We start from the raw sequence: 22127 nt of genomic DNA on the forward strand, positions 1-22127 counted from the left end.
CTTATGTCACCAGCTAACAATACAGGATATGACATATCTCTATCACAGGAACATTGCCTTATGTCACCAGCTAACAATACAGGATATGACATATCTCGATCACAGGAACATTGCCTTATGTCACCAGCTAACAATACAGGATATGACATATCTCTATCACAGGAACATTGCCTTATGTCACCAGCTAACAATACAGGATATGACATATCTCTATCACAGGAACATTGCCTTATGTCACCAGCTAACAATACATGATATGACATATCTCTATCACAGGAACATTGCCTTATGTCACCAGCTAACAATACAGGATATGACATATCTCGATCACATGAACAATACAGGATATGACATATCTCTATCACAGGAACAAATGTTTCCAAAACACTAAAATGCAACAATTTATTGCAAAATAAATAAATTCTGTGTATTTTTATTTATGAGTAGACTCCTTTAGGTTATTAATTATTTACTACTATCAACTATAATTAAAGTAATTGCTTAAAATGATTTGTACACCTATAAATTGTCTTACAGGCAACTATGTATACATGCATATTTGGTATTCTCCTCACCAAACAAAACCAATGCAAAGTAGTCACTTATGCATTGAAGTACAAAACACAAATGTGGTGCAAACCAAGTTAAGCCATGGGGATGTAATTAGTACAAGACATAAATGAGTATGTCAAGAAATTTCAACAAAATATAGGAGAGATTAGTACTGAAACCATGTCACAAATACTCTTGCCAAGTTTTATGAATAATATACAGTTATTGAACTCGCCTAAGGCCAATATGAAAAATTATTGATTCCAAGTGGCTAAAAACCAATAGGAGAAAAAAATTCTCAATATTGGCTGAAACCAAGGACTATAACTGTTTTATTATTTCAAAGGGAAACAATGAGCTGAACTTAAGTTAAAAGCATTATTAAACGAATTGGGAAGTGTGCCGGATGTTAGGACACCACACACAAACCTCAGAGACCAATATCAATATTTATCAAATGATCACATGACCATTTTGAACCAATAACAAGCGTCCTTCTCAAAAAAATTGGCTCTATTGTTTATCCAAAATTAAGCATATATTCTTTAATGCCCTGGGGAAAACCCTGAACATTACTGGGAATGATCTCATACTTAAGATATAATTTGTTTAGCTTCTGTGATATTTTGTCTATTGTAAACCCCATATTTTACTTTCAACTCATCAAAAATCAATGAAAATAAATAACATACAAAACACCCAAAAAGTCTATTCAGCGAAATTAATTCCAAGCTAAAATATAGTATTTTGGCCAAGTACGGTGCTGTCATTTACACAAGTGTGGGCATTATATCAAATAACATACTGATATTTAAACATGATAATTTTGTGCAATAAATCTTTTCTTGTTCACTGCATGATGCCACATGTGCGAAAATCAATTGTCAAAATAGAACAAACAAAAGTCATCAAAACATCCCATTGAATTCAACAAACTCAAAGTTTACTTGTGTATTTCCAGGCTTAATATGTGCTACAGGCATTTCAAAATGAGCTATAGAAAAGAAATTTGAGTTCAAAATCAAATTATTTTCCTGCAATACAGAAGATCTCGCAGTGAACAGAAAATAACCTATTCAATACAAAAAACAATAACAAATAATCTCCTGTTTTGACTGAGTAAACTATTTTTATTAAAATTATGTAAATAAATAAAATATGAAATGAAAAATATAGTCCACTTTTCTAGGGTAGTATATATATATAAATTGGTGGTGACGAGTCGTCCAATGTACGCAATACTTCACACAGTCCATTTCAAGCATCTGAAAAGTAGAGAAAGCTTTTTAGTATTATTTCAATTGAATGTGTTCATATCATATACATGTATAGTCTAAATGGGTTTGTGAACACTGTCAAAAATAATTTTAAAAAATCCACCCATGTTCGGGAAAAGTTGTTCATTATATTATATTATTGATATGGGCTGATACAATCCATTTAATTTAATTGGTATGTCAAAGCACAGTCCCTCTATCCCCGGTATAGAAATGGTTATTGTATTAGGTTTATTCACACCTACTCCCCACCAAAGCATTTTCATGTGATCAGAACGCAGTTGGTCACTATTTTTGACTATTTTTAATTATTTATTTTACTAGCAGCGACACATTTTCACAACAAATTTTCATAAATTTACCCAGAAATTGTTTGACTTTTAGGGTGATTGAAATGAACTCTATTTTATTTATCCTTCTTCTCGACGTGAAGCCGACATTTGTCTTTTATTTGACATTTTATGATCGAAACGTATCATCAAAATTTGGTGGGCTGATTTGTTATTTGTCACAAAGCATTGTATTAATATTAAATTGGGCGTTTTTTATGGATGCTCTTTTCTATCGTAAATGCAAATGGCGACGTTTTGAAATGACAATGTATTCTATTCAGTGCTAAAAATCTATTTATATGCAAAAATTGAAGCATTGTTTATACTACTGTATCAAATATAGTCATTAGTTGTTGTATAGTATAAATTTGTATGTACCCCCAAGAATCAGAAATATCACAGGTTTTTCGATCGACCACGTTAATTCCCGATATTGATCTTTACATGGCAGGAACTAGGCGTTTATGTTGGTAGGCTGCTTTTGATACGTATCGGGGTTCAAAAACGCAAAATTTCATAGTGCTAATTTTGTTTACATGTTTTGTTTACGTTGTAGTTCCCTGTAATATGAGGTCAAAGTAAAGCCATACAATGAGGTGTCGCTTTGCATGATGGTAAATTTGCCGATTTTAATGAATATTCTGACAGTATTGAAATTTGTCTGACTTCCTGACTCCCTCGGCCTGGGTGTGGACAGTTTGTTTACCTGCAACATGGTTTGAGACAAAAGAATGCTAGCCGTTTCCTGATAGAGGGACTGTGGTCAAACTAGTTTGACACTGTCAGCATTATAAGCTCTGACAGGGTGAAATGCCTTGCACTATGGTAAATGTGGGAGGATAATTATATTCAACAAGGTGATAGTACAATAGAATGAACACCCTGAGCCAAAGCCTGATCATTTTTTTATTGGCTTACATTTTGCAATGAAATACATAATATATGACAATGTACATGTATGGGCTGATGTTTTCATGTGGAGAATTTGTCCATCCAGTATCTTGATGTGTTCCAAGACGTTTGATACAGCAATATTTGGCAACACAGCGAACACATACCTTGTATTTTGATGTGTTCCAAGACGTTTGATACATCAATTTTTGGCACCACAGCTAACACATACCTTGTATCTTGATGTGTTCCAAGACATTTGATACAACAATACTTGGCACCACAGCGAACACATACCTTGTATCTTGATGTGTTCCAAGACGTTTGATACAACAATACTTGGCACCACAGCTAACACATACCTTGTATCTTGATGTGTTCCAATACATTTGATACAACAATACTTGGCACCACAGCTAACACATACCTTGTATCTTGATGTGTTCCAATACATTTGATACAACAATACTTGGCACCACAGCTAACACATACCTTGTATCTTGATGTGTTCCAAGACATTTGATACAGCAATACTTAACACCACAGCTAACACATACCTTGTATCTTGATGTGTTCCAAGACATTTGATACAGCAATACTTAACACCACAGATAAAACATCCCTTACGAAAAAGTTCTATAGAATTCTATAGAAATCCAATACTTTATTACACTACGCACAAACACGCAAGATATTATTTTATATTTTACGAAAAACTTCTATTAAATTCTATTTATTAATAAATTCCATAGAAAATCTGTACAATGTTATAGAATTGTATATGTAATGTTGAATGTTATAGAATTGTGTAGAATCATATCAAGCACATGACTATCTACTTCACACTTTTTTCCCCTCATTAGTTTATACAACTGGTGACATTCACTTTAAATAATAATTCCTGTATATTTGTGTAATGATGTACATACTAAAAAAAAACTGCATGGAATTGATAAAAATTCACCCTTATAAAAAATATTGAAACTATATGTAACACTCAATTTCTATAGAATTTCTGTGGAACTCTACGAAATTCTATAGAATTTTAGAGATTAAAATAATGGAATGGAGAGAGCAGCAGTTACACATCACTAAATTGCTGATATATTATAAATTTACAAAAAAGTTAGGTTTTGATGTATTTTAATGTCAAAAGATATTGACTCTCGGTGACATACTAGATTGCTAGATGTATTATAAATTTACAAAAAAGTTAGGTTTTGATGTATTTTAATTTTAATGTCAAAAGATATTGACTCTTGGTGACATACTTGATTGCTAGATTCACATTACACACAATTGGGACATGATTATAAACATTCTCAAATCTATTAGGCACAACCAAAATTGTTTTTAGAGAAGCCAAAAATATGAGGTAAGAATTTATTAAAAATGTCAAATTATATTTATTAACTCCACTGTTGACTTTGTTGATTGGAACTTATCATATTAGTGTCTGGCGTCCTCGCAAACTTTTTACTTTCTCAATTACTTTGATAACTTGGGGTATATGTACCTTGAGTAGACCCCTATTAGATTAGTTTATTTTGTGATATCTTTGGTAAAAAGTGATATTTTTGACTTCTTTGTTTTGAAACTATACTTATAAGTACCTATAGTGGACTTCTCTCAGCTTTGTTCATTTTGTGATGATAACTTCAGTTCCCAAATTTTAATGAATATTTTTCTCATTTTTAGTAAAAGGTTATGTTTTTGATGTCCGGTTGCTTTGAAACTATACATGTTTTTGTAAACAGTGATGTTTTTGACATCGTGTTGAAAGTTTGATTGCTTTTATATATCGAACATACATGAACCTTAGATGGATATCTTCAATTCTCTAATTGAAATGTGCATAAATTGTTAACGTCTTAGTTGAGAGGCTGCTTGTGTTATTTTATTTTTTATCTTCATTTTTATTATTCATAATATTTACACAAAAAAACACGACAGAAATGAATACATTAGCAAATACAAAATTCAGCAGTAGGTGTTCTTGTGTTTATTTGTTCCACTTATCTGTCTAGCCATCTGTTTGCTGTTCCCCATTGATTTTTTTGACAGTTTTTTTGTTCTTGGTTTGTTTATTTAATATCTAATCTAATTTATACCAAGAGAGCACAAATAATGTTTTTGTTGGTGTGTAAAATGATAAAATGACAAATATAATTAGATCAAAATTAATATAATAATATTGAAAACAAACATATTGCAACCATCCCTCAGAAAGTATTCTCTTTGTTCACCCACAATGCATTGCATTGTACTTGAGGGCGCTTCACAAAAACAACCAAACAAGATGACTGCTGTCATTCAACAACATTCACAGAGAAGGCACAGTTTGAAGGAATATCTGGTGACTTTCAAGCTGTTGAACATAATACTATTGGAACCTAGTGACCAATGAATGACAGGGAACACATGGGTAACAAAATCATAGAACATCAACTTGTAGCTTTCATGCAGTGGTATCTGATTGTCTGACTCAGCCAGCAGCTTAATTGACCAACAAAGAACAATGACAATTAATGATAATTGTTGTATAAAAGATTTCTATAAAGACAACATAGGAAGGTAAGTGAAACATGTGTTATTTTCTTTCTGTATTAAGTGTTATTGTGAGACAATGTAATTGAGTCAGACATGGACACCAGTAATTTTTTCGACTGTTTTGATTCAAATTTTGATTCGATATGGCGCCTTGAATAAATTATGCAAATTAACTTGTATTCAATTAACATTACAATGAATAGATTCACTGAGTTTATTCTTCTCTTTCCTTAATGATATTCAATTTATATTTAGGACATATTTTTTTTAGCTCCGCTGTCGACTTTGTCGAGCGGAGCTTATCATATGAGTGATTGTCCGTCGTTGTCCGTGTCAATGTTTTACTTTTTCGACTTCTTCTTGAAAACTACAAGTCTGAATGCTTTGATACTTGGTGTATATGTACCTTGGGTAGACCTCTCTCAGATTTGTTCATTTCATGATCAATTCTCTAATTTTGGTGATTATTTTTGGTTAAAAGTGATATTTTCAACTTCTTGTTAAAAACCGCAAGTCCAATTGCTTTAATATTAGATATATAGGTACTACATGTGGACCTTTCTCAGATTTGTTCATTTTGTAATGATATCTTTAATTCTCTAATTTTGGTGAATATTTTTGTCATTTTTGGTAAAAAGTGATATTTTCTTCTTGTTAAAAACCACAATCATTTATGGTGAAAAATTATATTTTTGAATTATTGTTGAAAACAGCAAGTCCCATTGCATTGATACTATGCATATTGTTCATTTTCTAATGATGTCTTCTGTTCTTTTATTGAAATGTGCATTGCTAACAGCGGAGCTATCTTAGCCGACTGGCTGCTTGTTAAGATTCATTCTCACAGATTTATTAAAATTATTTTGCAGTTGTTTAACTATTTTTTTTACTGTAAAACAGAATAATTAATTAATTTCTATGATTATACTTTCATCTTTTATTCTAGTGCTGCCATAAATGGGAAACTATAATATATCCATTTATTGACTTAGTACAACACATCAAAATATACAACAATTTTCTGGAACAATTAACGTACAAGGTCAGTATCGTATTATGAAATTTTGTATGACTTTTACATTAATATAATATAATATAATGAGATTAAAAAATAGTTTAATGCAATCTAGATGTTATCAGCTGCTGTACATGTAATGTAGAAAAACCTACATTGTATTTTTTGTGTTATGAAAAACTGGTGAAATCAGCTATTAAACCGAATTATTTGAATGATATAATATTATTTTTGAAAGTGTTTTTTGCAAATAACATTGTAAAAGGAAAACAGCTGTGAATATGAAACATCTAGCATCAAGCACGAGACTCAACAATGACAAAATTTAAACTGTTATCCACCTGAAAGGGAGGTATCAGCTCTAGTGTAACCCCCTCATAAAACTGTTTTAGCCCAAATTATGTTTTAACCCAAATTACTAAATTACCTGTTAATGGACAATTTTGAATATGATTTATTGTTCAATATGAACATTACATAAGTTTTCATTCAGAGACAAGCTTTAGTATAGTAACAGTAATTGCTCTATAAGAAGTGCATTCTATTATAGGATGAACAAAAATTATACAGTATACTGGATTACAATTTTGATCATAGACACACTTCATTGAAAACAAGTTTCAGTTAATGTTAATTTATAATTCAATGAGTTCATCAACATGCAGTATAAAACATTATTACAATTGATACCACTCGGGTATTACCGGATTCGGCTGATACCTGGCCCATCCTAAACCCCGCCCATGGGCGATGTTTTGAATAGTGGCCGATGTTTTGGTCCACACATTGCCTGACTGAACCTACAAACATTTTTACAGACCCAATTTTCCTGTCCGACATCTTGTATCGAGCGCGCTATTTCAAATATGACACTAACAATAATTCACTGTGAAGTCGAAAAGCATGAAACTCCAATAAAACAAATGCTGTATACGAATTGTTGCGTATTATTACTTGTTAAAATACATTTCACTTACGTTTATTAGACTTGAATAAAGTCTACGCTTGAAAAGAATGTTATTTACGAAGTTTAAAATAGCCAAGCCTTCCTGATTATAAATATTATAAATAGTGAGAGCCCCGTCAAATGTCTGGAAACTAACTACTAATTCAGATTCCGGACGTGAAATGACATAACAAATTTTATTGGATAGTTATTGTTGCCCAATGAGAGAGGGATTGATATGGTTCTGGTTTCAGTTACGTTCCCGTTGTGGGCGCTTTTACTTAATCGTTTTCTGACACCCGAGAACGTAAGGCAAACGAAATTAGAACATCACGTTACGTTCTTGTTATGTACGCAAATCTTAAACTCTCTAATAACAATTTTACTAGATCGACGCACGGACCACTAAAGAAAAAGGTTGCTAAGGTAATGCGCCAGTTCAGACATCGGTCAACGCACACTTGATGTCAGCATTGCCGCACAGCAAGTTTCGCAAAGAAGTACTTGAAGTTCAATTGCGTCCCAAAATGATGCCGCTGATCACTCAGTTGTCGCAGCGTGTGTTGTGTCATGTCTATGATGCACCCCGTTTCGACTTTGGCTTGCTTTTCCTTCTTAGTGCATGTTTTTGTTCACGTAAAATGCAACTTCTCACCAATGTATTAAAACACTTTGAATTTATACTTTGAATGATTATATTTGGTCAACGCGAAACATTATTTTTTCTAAACATTTTCTGAGACTATTTTTATTTTTCCAGACAATATGGGCTTCGTAATATCTGCCAAAAGATTCTGCCAAAACATCGCCCCGGCGATCTTTTGGTCCACATTTTTCTAAAAAAAAATCGAATCCTCCATAAGATCGCACAGGGCGGGGTAACAGCCGAATCCGGTAATTTTCAATTTGGTAAGCTGGATGCTCAAAGCAAAGATTCAATCAGTGGCATTCGTTTTTGTGCAAAATCTAGACTGTTACTAGTAGAAAGTGTGCAAACATTCAATAAGGCTGGTAGAGAATAACTATTAAGTGACAACTCTGTGTGCTAGATGGAAATGTTTATAATGTGTATATTTCAAGATGTTGTGGTTTCAATTTTATTTCTTTATTGCCAAATGCAATGGAAATGGAAATGAAACTGTGATATTTTGTTTGCTTTATTTTGCTTTGGGCACAGAATTCTTGTTAAGGGTATTTCTATTGATTTATGTTGTGAGATGCAACTTTGATCTATGTACAGTACCCATAGGTGGCAAGCAATGTAGATCAGCATTGGCCAAAGTTCATGTCATTAGCATTTCCAATTCGGATGAAGAATCAGTAGTCAAAAACTAAAATAGCAACAAACATAGAATTATTATCATTATGGGGTTGAAATATTGCCAGGATATCATATAAAATCACTGAAAAGCCACAACAAAGGGTTAAAATTTTAAGACCTCTATTGTCTGCAACTGTCGTTATTTTTTGCAAATACTGCATAACATACATAAGAACTGTAGTGCATTAAACACTCAATTTTCTCTGAAAACACACCCTTGCACTTGTATAACAAGTTTAAATGGTACAGTGTAGCATCTAAATTCCGCTATTTTCTGTCCGGTGGATACATGATTAGAGGGAAAACCATTGTTCCACATGACATGACGTAAAACAACCTTATTATTTTCTTTTCTTAAATCATTCGAAAACATTGCGCTAATATCTCAATATTCATATTCACTTTTAGGGACTGCATCAAAGCAATTTGGCTGAGACTGAAGAGGACACATCAAGAATAAATTATGTGAAAGTGGAATCTGATTTTTTTTCATTTCACCCTACCAGTATTTACAATCAGAGTACCTTAATTGTACACAATTTTTTTATATAACTAAATGTATTTATGGACAGTCTGACTAAAGTTTCAGTTACACTGCTGTGTCAATGTTTAACTTTTCTGTGAATTAATGAAGTTTCCTCATTTTTCTTCACATATTTGGCAATGTTGCTTTGCTCAGCCTTGGGTGGAAACTTGAATACTGCTGGGTTAAAATCTTTAAATGACCAGTAGCATTCTATATGAAAGGGTCCAAATTTTTTAGTACCTTTTTCTTTACAAATTCTATAGAAAATGGGCCAAATGTCTGTTAAATTCTATAGAATTCTATATAATAATCAATAGAATTCTTTCGTAAGGGATACCTTGTATCTTGATGTGTTCCAAGACATTTGATACAGCAATACTTGGCACCACAGCTAACACATACCTTGTATCTTGATGTGTTCCAAGACATTTGATACAACAATACTTGGCACCACAGCTAACACATACCTTGTATCTTGATGTGTTCCAAGACATTTGATACAACAAATTACAATACTTGGCACCACAGCTAACACATACCTTGTATCTTGATGTGTTCCAAGACATTTGATACAACAATACTTGGCACCACAGCTAACACATACCTTGTATCTTGATGTGTTCCAAGACATTTGATACAACAATACTTGGCACCACAGCTAACACATACCTTGTATCTTGATGTGTTCCAAGACATTTGATACAACAATACTTGGCACCACAGCTAACACATACCTTGTATCTTGATGTGTTCCAAGACATTTGATACAGCAATACTTGGCACCACAGCTAACACACTTATAATTTGAAGGAAATGTACACAATGTTAAGGAAAAAGGTTGTTTCCATACTGTCAGGAATGTAGTATATTGCCAATGTACTAGATTAACCCAAGGAATGTAGTATATTGCCAATGTACCAGACTAACTCAAGGAATGTAGTATATTGCCAATGTACTAGACTAACTCAAGGAATGTAGTATATTGCCAATGTACCAGACTAACTCAAGGAATTTAGTATATTGCCAATGTACTAGACTAACTCAGGGAATTTAGTATATTGCCAATGTACTAGATTAACTCAAGGAATGTTGTATATTGCCAATGTACTAGACTAACTCAAGGAATTTAGTATATTGCCAATGTACTAGACTAACTCAGGGAATGTAGTATATTGCCAATGTACTAGACTAACTCAAGGAATGTAGTATATTGCCAATGTACTAGACTAACTCAAGGAATGTAGTATATTGCCAATGTACTAGACTAACTCAAGGAATGTAGTATATTGCCAATGTACTAGACTAACTCAAGGAATGTTGTATACTGCCAATGTACTAGACTAACTCAGGGAATGTAGTATATTGCCAATGTACTAGACTAACTCAAGGAATTTAGTATATTGCCAATGTACTTGATTAACCCAAGGAATGTAGTATATTGCCAATGTACTAGATTAACTCAAGGAATGTTGTATATTGCCAATGTACTAGATTAACTCAAGGAATGTAGTATATTGCCAATATACTAGACTAACTCAAGGAATGTAGTATATTGCCAATGTACTAGACTAACTCAAGGAATGTAGTATATTGCCAATATACTAGACTAACTCAGGGAATGTAGTATATTGCCAATGTACTAGACTAACTCAAGGAATGTAGTATATTGCCAATGTACTAGATTAACCCAAGGAATGTAGTATATTGCCAATGTACTAGATTAACTCAAGGAATGTAGTATATTGCCAATGTACTAGACTAACTCAAGGAATGTAGTATATTGCCAATGTACTTGATTAACCCAAGGAATGTAGTATATTGCCAATGTACTAGATTAACTCAAGGAATGTTGTATATTGCCAATGTACTAGATTAACTCAAGGAATGTAGTATATTGCCAATATACTAGACTAACTCAAGGAATGTAGTATATTGCCAATGTACTAGACTAACCCAAGGAATGTAGTATATTGCCAATGTACTAGACTAACTCAAGGAATGTTGTATATTGCCAATGTACTAGACTAACTCAAGGAATGTTGTATATTGCCAATGTACTAGACTAACTCAAGGAATGTAGTATATTGCCAATGTACTAGATTAACTCAAGGAATGTTGTATATTGCCAATGTACTAGACTAACTCAAGGAATTTAGTATATTGCCAATGTACTAGACTAACTCAGGGAATGTAGTATATTGCCAATGTACTAGACTAACTCAAGGAATGTAGTATACTGCCAATGTACTAGACTAACTCAAGGAATGTAGTATATTGCCAATGTACTAGACTAACTCAAGGAATGTAGTATATTGCCAATGTACTAGACTAACTCAAGGAATGTAGTATACTGCCAATGTACTAGATTAACTCAAGGAATGTAGTATATTGCCAATGTACTAGACTAACTCAAGGAATGTAGTATATTGCCAATGTACTAGACTAACTCAAGGAATGTAGTATACTGCCAATGTACTAGACTAACTCAAGGAATGTAGTATATTGCCAATGTACTAGACTAACTCAAGGAATGTAGTATATTGCCAATGTACTAGACTAACTCAAGGAATGTAGTATATTGCCAATGTACTAGACTAACTCAAGGAATGTAGTATACTGCCAATGTACTAGACTAACTCAAGGAATGTAGTATATTGCCAATATACTAGACTAACTCAAGGAATGTAGTATATTGCCAATGTACTAGATTAACTCAAGGAATGTTGTATATTGCCAATGTACTAGACTAACTCAAGGAATTTAGTATATTGCCAATGTACTAGACTAACTCAGGGAATGTAGTATATTGCCAATGTACTAGACTAACTCAAGGAATGTAGTATATTGCCAATGTACTAGACTAACTCAAGGAATGTAGTATACTGCCAATGTACTAGACTAACTCAAGGAATGTAGTATATTGCCAATATACTAGACTAACTCAAGGAATGTAGTATATTGCCAATGTACTAGATTAACTCAAGGAATGTTGTATATTGCCAATGTACTAGACTAACTCAAGGAATGTAGTATATTGCCAATGTACTAGACTAACTCAAGGAATGTAGTATATTGCCAATATACTAGACTAACTCAAGGAATGTAGTATATTGCCAATGTACTAGATTAACTCAAGGAATGTTGTATATTGCCAATGTACTAGACTAACTCAAGGAATGTAGTATACTGCCAATGTACTAGACTAACTCAAGGAATGTAGTATATTGCCAATATACTAGACTAACTCAAGGAATGTAGTATATTGCCAATGTACTAGATTAACTCAAGGAATGTTGTATATTGCCAATGTACTAGACTAACTCAAGGAATTTAGTATATTGCCAATGTACTAGACTAACTCAGGGAATGTAGTATATTGCCAATGTACTAGACTAACTCAAGGAATGTAGTATATTGCCAATGTACTAGACTAACTCAAGGAATGTAGTATACTGCCAATGTACTAGACTAACTCAAGGAATGTAGTATATTGCCAATGTACTAGACTAACTCGAGGAATGTTGTATATTGCCAATGTACTTGATTAACCCAAGGAATGTAGTATATTGCCAATGTACTAGATTAACTCAAGGAATGTTGTATATTGCCAATGTACTAGACTAACTCAAGGAATGTAGTATATTGCCAATGTACTAGACTAACTCAAGGAATGTAGTATATTGCCAATGTACTAGACTATCTCAAGGAATGTAGTATATTGCCAATATACTAGACTAACTCAGGGAATGTAGTATATTGCCAATGTACTAGACTAACTCAAGGAATGTAGTATACTGCCAATGTACTAGACTAACTCAAGGAATGTAGTATATTGCCAATGTACTAGACTAACTCAAGGAATGTAGTATATTGCCAATGTACTAGACTATCTCAAGGAATGTAGTATATTGCCAATATACTAGACTAACTCAGGGAATGTAGTATATTGCCAATGTACTAGACTAACTCAAGGAATGTAGTATATTGCCAATGTACTAGACTAACTCAAGGAATGTAGTATATTGCCAATGTACTAGACTAACTCAAGGAATGTAGTATATTGCCAATATACTAGACTAACTCAAGGAATGTAGTATATTGCCAATGTACTAGACTAACTCAAGGAAAGTAGTATATTGCCAATGTACTAGACTAACTCAAGGAATGTAGTATATTGCCAATGTACTAGACTAACTCAAGGAAAGTAGTATATTGCCAATGTACTAGACTAACTCGAGGAATGTAGTATATTGCCAATGTACTAGACTAACTCAAGGAATGTAGTATATTGCCAATGTACTAGACTAACTCAAGGAATGTAGTATATTGCCAATGTACTAGACTAACTCAAGGAATGTAGTATATTGCCAATATACTAGACTATCTCAAGGAATGTAGTATATTGCCAATGTACTAGACTAACTCAAGGAATGTAGTATATTGCCAATGTACTAGACAAAAAAAGGCTAAACAAATATTAAGTCCCTTAGTAAAAGTTTTCCCACAAATCTCCTTTTTGACCCTAGTACTATGTTAGAACATGTCAAGGAAAAACAGATTAAACTGAAAAGGATATCCACAAACAGCACAAAATTTTCGTTCTGGGAATGTAGAGGGCGGTACACAAGCTGACAGATAGTTTGATGGTTCTTGCATATTCATTAATTCTTCTTCAAGTAATGCAGTGAAATTCTTTCTAAAACGCTGTTTATAATGATCACCTCTTGTTTTCTTTTTCTTCTTGACTAAAAATTGAACACAAGACTTTCATTCAAACATTTTTGAAATATAAACAAAGACATAAATGGTATCCATGTGTTTGAAAAAGAATATCTGAAGTTTTAACTTTTATCCATTGATAAGCATCCCCTAATTTTTCTGCAATTTGCTGTTTTCCTGGTTGGGGTTTTTACTCAACTTTTATAGACAACTACAGTAAACCACAATACCCACAGTACATATTCAATGATACAGGTGTAATTAATATGTCAACTAATTACACGCATACATTAGTATGAATTGGAAAGATTAAAACTCACTGTTTCCTTCCTGTACATCAAACTGTGGTAACTTTTTTGTGACCAGTACTAAATTAGCTTGGGGATCATCTTGAAAGTTATCTCGCTCAAGTGCTTCTAGTTGCCGTTTTTGTCTTCGCATTCGTGTTGCTTCATCCAGAACTCTGCGATGATTTGCATCCTTCAATCGTCCTGTATGTTACAAAACCAAAGTATACAAGTCATTTTATTGTAAAACTTGTTGATTTGTGGGTGAAGCAGTGAACAGCATGGAAAGAATACTTCTAATAGTTGGCAATATTACATTAATTTCATAAAGACATGTAATAAAAATAAATAAATAAACAAGTCATTGTCAATGACACGTCCCCGTTCCGTTCATATTTGAGTGACATATACATTCAAAGCAGATCATGACCGAAATGCACCTGCATATGTACAACACATTGTACTAAATCTGAACAAAATCCATCCATGCATGACTGAGATCTGGTTCCGGAATTGTGAAAATGCGTGATTTTAATGCATTTTCGGTCTTAAAATGGCCATCATTCAGCTATTGTTAAGCGGATCATGAAACAAATGCACATATCTATTTGTGACATGATGCACCATGTGTGTGTGAAGTTTGAACTTGATCAATCCAGACATGTCTTGGATACGGATCCAGAACTGAATTCTTTAAGAAAATGGCCGCCAGTCGGCCATTTCGAACTTGATCCGGAAAAAAAAATGACGTGCATCAAGGTCCTATTATGTTTAATGTAAGTACCAAATTGGAACGAAATCCGTCCATGCATAACTGAGATCCGGGTTCGGAATGGTGAAAATGTGCGATTTCAATGCATTTTCGGCCTTAAAGCGGCCGCCATTTGGCTATCGTTAATGGGATCATGAAACAAATGCACATACATATTTGTGACATGATGTACCTTGTGTGTGTGAAGTTTGAACTTGATCAATCCAGACATGTCTCGGATACGGATCCAGAACTGAATTCTTTAAAACAAAATGGCCGCCAGTCGGCCATTTCGAACTTGATCTGAAAAAAAAAATGACGTGCATCAAGGTCCTATTATGTTTAATGTATGTACCAAATTTGAATGAAATCCGTCCATGCATAACTGAGATCTGGGTCCGGAATGGTGAAAATGTGCGATTTCAATGCATTTTCGGCCTTAAAGCGGCCGCCATTTGGCTATCGTTAATGGGATCATGAAACAAATGCACATACATATTTGTGACATGATGTACCTTGTGTGTGTGAAGTTTGAACTTGATCAATCCAGACATGTCTCGGATACGGATCCAGAACTGAATTCTTTAAAACAAAATGACCGCCAGTCGGCCATTTCGAACTTGATCCGAAAAAAAAAATGACATGCATCAAGGTCCTATTATGTTTAATGTATGTACCAAATTTGAACGAAATCCGTCCATGCATAACTGAGATCCGGGTCCGGAATGGTGAAAATGTGCGATTTTGATGCATTTTCGGCCTTAAAATGGCCACTATTCGGCTATCGTTAATCGGATCATGAAAAAAAATGCATGTGCATATGTCCCATATAATGTGTGATGTATGAGTGAAGTTTGAACATAATCGGTCCATGCATGTTCGAGATACAGGTGATCACGGACGAACGCACGGGCGGACAGACAGACGGACGGACGCACACAGGGCAAAACATAAGTCCCCGTTTTCGGACTCCGTCCGAACGGGGACTAATGAAATAGTACATTTTCATTGTCCAGATTGAGTACAACTATTCAAGCAAGAGAGATATTTGTCTACCTGATGTCTACGTCTTAGTTGTTATTTGAGACACACACTCCAAAATTTGATTTGACAGGCTAAATTTCTACAAACCTGTTAACTTTTGATTGTAATTTACAAAATACAAGTAGGAGTACACCATCAACAACACAAACTATCTTACTTCTATGTACTGTGTTGCAATGAATACCCTATTCCTTTCCAAATGCATGTCAATCAACGTTGTTTCTGACCAATTACAGAATGTAATGGATGCTACTGACCAATCGTAGAAAGCAACGGATGCTTTGCTTAGCGCAGTATTCAAAACGAAAGGAAAACAAAACAAAACATAAGTATTGATAAGCAAATACACAGACCATGATTATCTCACAATTCTCATGACTTTAATGGGTTCTACATTACACACCAGACACCAGGTGTAATTGACAAGTACAATTTTCTAAACTGCATATTTTATTTCCTTCTTCTTTTTAAAAAGTTAGTCATAAATGGCATGACAATTTTCATCCATTTATTATGTAAGATCATGAAGCTAATGTCCCATTTTTTTGTGTTACAGTGACGTATTATGACAAACTTGTTCCAATATTTTTCCAAAATCTGCTATTTTTAGAACAATTCCAAGCAAAATGTTAAAGAAAAATTGCATTTTTTGACACTTTTTAAAACCCAGATTTTTTAAATAACTGAGGACAAGAAAAAGTACCCCATCATTCATAATACTGTAAAATGACTAATTTTCATTGGGTTTAAATTTTGCTGATTTGCTATTTCAGACATATTCAGTGGGTTTTAAATTCACGGTTTTATTATTTAGATAGTGTCTTATGCTAAATTTTACATATTCACTTGGTTTTAATTTTCCAGTCTGCAAAATAAGCATAATTAAAACCCAGTGAATAATTAACCCCTTGACAGTATATAATTTTTTCAGCCCATGTCACCAGACTACAATTTGACATATGGCATAATATATCTGCCATAGGAACCTATGGTAAAAGCATTATAATACTGCCAAAATACACCACTATCCACTGAAATACAACCATCATTTTATCAAAAATTAAGCAGATGACCCCCAAACTTTTTTTTTAAGTTACAGCAAGTCTCAGAAGTATTGGGGCAGCCAATTTGCAAGGTCGCTTGCGAATTGGCTAACTGCATTGGTTTTGACTAAACTGTTGGTTTTTGAATATTGCTGGCGCTGTCTGTTGGTCACGCCCACTCTGGGAGAATCTATATAACAGTAGGGGACGGTCTTATAGTTGAATGTCGCATTCAAATATACCAGAGAAAGTGTTATATGTTCTTTGTTTAATGAGGTGTTGGGATACAAGGGATTGCCCACTCAAAAATGACAAATGAGCTCGAATTTTTTAGCTGATTGTTTAGTGTTACCCTGATTTTCTCCCTGATTTGTAGGAAACTGTTTTTCAACTTGTCTATGTAGTTCCAAGCAGTGTTCACGATGGCTACCCCATATAGTAAATATCGGTAGATTAGCCTTAATCGCATTTATCATATTATCGCTTGTACACCAGCTGACTGTGGCCATTCTCAGGCTGACCAGGGAAACTACTTTTTACATTATCAAGCCAAGCGTAACAAAGAAAAACATTCAGGGGAATCCAGAAATGTACCAGCGTGAAGCTAGGCGATTAGGTGCCGTACGCGAGCGCCGGTTCGAGTCACGCACGCAGTACGTATTTACTATAATTAGACATAGTCTTTACCTTGCCGTTTATTCGGTGTTATTTGCTTACTTTACTTCCTATGTCGACAGCAATTATGAGTTTAAAAATTATTTCTCAGTACTTATTCACTGTTAAAAAAATGCTGTACCATTACTTTCACCATCCTACTACAGCCAGATCTGAAGGCCTTTGCCGCATACTGGCCATGCTGTGTGGCGCGTATCGCGTGGACGGGTTTCATGTTCTCTGCACGTAGTAAGCTCGGTTATTAAGCATCCTTTATTGGGGATGCCCGGTGGCCGAGGGGAAGACGTGTAGTGGCGTGAAGCTAGGCGATTAGGTGCCGTACGCGAGCGCCGGTTCGAGTCACGCACGCAGTACGTATTTACTATAATTAGACATAGTCTTTACCTTGCCGTTTATTCGGTGTTATTTGCTTATTTTTTTTGAAAATTAGTATTTATTGATTTTCAGCCCCCAAGTGACTGTGGTACAGGCTCCCTGTGCTTCTACCTTAATAGGATTGTTTACATGACTACTGTGCTGTAAACAAAATTGTTTCGATTCGATTTTTTAGTCCCCGTTCGGACGCAGTCCGAAAACGGGGACTTATGATTTGCCCTGTGTGCGTCCGTCCGTGCGTCCGTGATCACCTGTATCTCGAACATGCATGGACCGATTAAGTTCAAACTTCACTCATACATCACACATTATATGGGACATATGCACATGCATTTTTTTCATGATCCGATTAACGATAGTCGAATAGTGGCCATTTTAAGGCCGAAAATGCATCAAAATCGCACATTTTCACCATTCCGGACCCGGATCTCAGTTATGCATGGACGGATTTTGTTCAAATTTGGTACATACATTAAACATAATAGGACCTTGATGCACGTCATTTTTTTTTTTGGATCGGGTTCGAAATGGCCGACTGGCGGCCATTTTGTTTTAAAGAATTCAGTTCTGGATCCGTATCTGAGACATGCTTGGATTGATCGAGTTCAAACTTCACACACACAAGGTACATCATGTCACAAATATGTATGTGCATTTGTTTCATGATCTCATTAACGATAGCCAAATGGCGGCCACTTTAAGGCCGAAAATGCATTGAAATCGCACATTTTCACCATTCCGGACCCGGATCTCAGTTATGCATGGACGGATTTCATTCAAATTTGGTACATACATTAAACATAATAGGACCTTGATGCACGTCATTTTTTTTTCCGGATCAAGTTCGAAATAGCCGACTGGCGGCCATTTTGTTTTAAAGAATTCAGTTCTGGATCCGTATCCGAGACATGTCTGGATTGATCGAGTTCAAACTTCACACACACAAGGTACATCATGTCACAAATATGTATGTGCATTTGTTTCATGATCTCATTAACGATAGCCAAATGGGGGCCGCTTTAAGGCCGAAAATGCATTGAAATCGCACATTTTCACCATTCCGGACCCGTATCTCAGTTATGCATGGATGGATTTTGTTCAAATTTGGTACATACATTAAACATAATAGGACCTTGATGCACGTCTTTTTTTTTCGGATCAAGTTCGAAATGGCCGACTGGCGGCCATTTTGTTAAAGAATTCAGTTCTGGATCCGTATCCAAGACATGTCTGGATTGATCAAGTTCAAACTTCACACACACATGGTACATCATGTCACAAATAGATATGTGCATTTGTTTCATGATCTGCTTAACAATAGCGGAATGATGGCCATTTTAAGGCCAAAAATGCATCAAAATCACGTATTTTCACAATTCCAGAACCGGATCTCAGTCATGCATGGATGGATTTTGTTCAGATTTAGCACAATGTGTTGTACATATGCAGGTGCATTTCGGTCATGATCTGCTTTGAATGTATATGTCACTCAAATATGAACGGAACGGGGACGTGTCATTGACAATGACTTGTTTTTTTAAATTTTCTGTCATATTTTTTTTTCGTGCAGATTTGTTTTGACCATCCCGCCGAAATTTATGATGTTGCCAAAACTACCGGTCATGCGAGATGCCAAATGGTCGAGAAAAAAAACAAACAAAAAAATCTTATTCATGTTCAGCTGAATGATATTTAACAAAGCATAATAGAGTTCAGAATGTATGTAGTTTTCATTCGCTGCTTGCAAAATATAATGTCAACCACCAAACTTATAACAACACACATACCCGACTCCCTTCGATCAGCCATTCTGGTGAGACGATATGAACATGCGCAACATGTTCCGTTTGATTGGATGTATCATTTCCGGGTTCACTTGTAACGAATTCAGTGATTGGCTTGCAAGCTTTTCTACAAAAATATTATAGTTCCTTTCTTTTTTCTTTTTTCGGGTTACTTATTCGTATTACATAATAACAAATGAATGTTTTCATTATAGCTTTGATATATTTTATCGCAGACAGATAATATTCATTCGAAGAGAAGTTCTAAAACAGGGTTGAAGGTCATGTGGACATTTTAGCCAATCAGCGTCTTTGTTATAAACGTTATCGGCTTCAAACGACGCTCGCAAATTTAAAAAAATGCGTGTATTGTTTAGATAGGGAGCGAAAATTGCTGGTTTGCGAGCACAAAATTAGTTATAATCAAAGTACTAGCGAATACCAGTGTTATCAACAGATAACTAAACCGTGGAAAGGCCGATAGTTCGCCTTCTAATGAGTCGTTGTCCGTATCATCAGTAATCGAGCTGCACGATGTCGGTGATCAACTCTGATTCAAATGTGAAAGGTGAGTGTTGATGATCGTTTGTAAAAATTGTGCAAATCGTCTATTACCTTGCTTTCCTTGGTTATTCATCTCCTGCTTAAATGTCCCATAATGATTATTATGTCTACAACATCGGTTTAAAAAAATACATGTACTATGCATTACGTACTCCTGTGATCGAAAAAGCAACCCAGGCAGCAGTATTGCAATTGTAGCTCACTGTTTTGCAAACGAAATATCATAATCAGGAGGTTTTAAAAGGTTATTTGTAATGGCAAGTTTATAATAATTATTAATAAAATACACTACATGTTTACTAAAAATATTGAAAAATCACTATTAGTACAATGTATAATTAAGTGGGTCCATCGTATATTTAATTATCATTGTCATATTACATATTGTAGTAATACTAGTATCACAGGGGCTTGACAATCTATTCGTCTCAATGCGTGGAGGTCTATGGGGCCGTACGACTATGTCCCGGTACAGAACCTTGTCTTTGCTCAAAATAATAGAAATTATGGAATTAAAACAGTTTAGTAATGTAAAGCAAGCATATGTTATTAAATTTAATCATCACACTCCGAAACTACAAAAATCACTAATACTTGTTTCCGGCCGATCAGCTTGCACTATATATAAGACAAGGGAGGAAACAAAATGTGCACACATTTTTCTAGCTGCCGAAAATCATACCTCAAAATACAAAATACCTTGTCCAAACCAGTTACGAGTGCTTATAAGACATTGAACTATCGCAAAATATTGTCCGATTACATATAAATCATATATTTTTCCAGATTTTACGCATTTATGACGAAATTTGACAATTTCTATTCTCTGTGATACCAGCCTTCAAGTTGTGTCAATCTGCGCATGCGTTCGCGCCCTCAAACGCCAAGACTGCATTTCCTTTCTTTGCTGCCAGAGTTTGAAATTCTCAACTCCTGTTTGATATTTCAACTAAATCGAGAAAGTCAGGTAAGACAATATAGAATGTTGTATAAATGATTATGCATAGTTGAGAATTTCAAACTCTGGCAGCAAAGAAAGGAAATGCAGTCTCCTCCCACAACCTAATAATGACGTCATTTTGGCGCGGCTTTGTCACGCCGTGAAATAGTGTTTCCTATTGGATTCGGGAGTATAATTTCGTACTTTATAACCAATTGCGACCACGTATATTCTCACATCGGCGTGATTATGACAGACAGATACCTGACTAGTCATTATGAGTTTGTTTTGATCCAAGGGACACACGAATTTTGAGTTAGCTGATGATACGTTGCAGCTAAGTTGTTTTTGCCGTTTTCCTGGTTAATCAAAACAGCGATTTACGTCAACTGCAGGCCTTTGATCTCGAGTTCTAGTGGATACATTATACTATTTTTCGCACAGACACTCTTCGATATGTTCCCTCTCAAGCGGCGCTGGGATTTTCCTTTTTCCCTATTTGTTTCGAAATTATGTTCCAATTTCTGAATACCAG

The 22127-nt window shown here is 34.7% G+C and overlaps 2 protein-coding genes across 2 annotated transcripts in view; one reads left to right on the top strand and one right to left on the bottom strand.

Annotated features, from left to right (window-relative positions):
* Positions 1 to 1656: 1656 nt before the first annotated feature.
* On the bottom strand, positions 1657 to 20180 carry LOC100370710 (zinc finger HIT domain-containing protein 1-like). The gene is made up of 5 exons (XM_085498643.1): positions 20092 to 20180; positions 14450 to 14620; positions 13985 to 14155; positions 10145 to 10223; positions 1657 to 1817 (listed from the first exon to the last, which is right to left on the bottom strand). Exons 1-5 carry the CDS (start codon positions 20111 to 20113, stop codon positions 1796 to 1798), a joined length of 465 nt encoding a protein of 154 aa, XP_085354769.1. The 5' UTR covers positions 20114 to 20180; the 3' UTR covers positions 1657 to 1795.
* Positions 20181 to 20415: 235 nt separating this feature from the next.
* Positions 20416 to 22127, top strand: part of LOC100374097 (protein ECT2-like) — a 39827-nt gene continuing 38115 nt past the window's right edge. Inside the window, exon 1 of the mRNA XM_085498644.1 lies at positions 20416 to 20656. Coding sequence (XP_085354770.1) covers positions 20623 to 20656 — 34 coding nt within the window. The 5' untranslated portion in view covers positions 20416 to 20622. The remainder of the gene's footprint in view (positions 20657 to 22127) is intronic.

Source organism: Saccoglossus kowalevskii, chromosome 1, assembly GCF_978046115.1.
Source record: "Saccoglossus kowalevskii chromosome 1, keSacKowa6.1, whole genome shotgun sequence".
Lineage (NCBI taxonomy): Eukaryota > Metazoa > Hemichordata > Enteropneusta > Harrimaniidae > Saccoglossus > Saccoglossus kowalevskii.

Excerpts from the sequence above, each read along its gene's own strand:
- LOC100370710 (XM_085498643.1), bottom strand. The coding sequence starts at position 20,113 with ATGGCTGATCGAAGGGAGTCGG. Across the intron at positions 14,621-20,091 it reads GGCTGATCGAAGGGAGTCGG|GACGATTGAAGGATGCAAAT; the intron begins GTATGTGTGTTG and ends TGTAACATACAG. Across the intron at positions 10,224-13,984 it reads ATTTTGTGCTGTTTGTGGAT|TTCCTTCAAATTATAAGTGT; the intron begins ATCCTTTTCAGT and ends CATTGTGTACAT.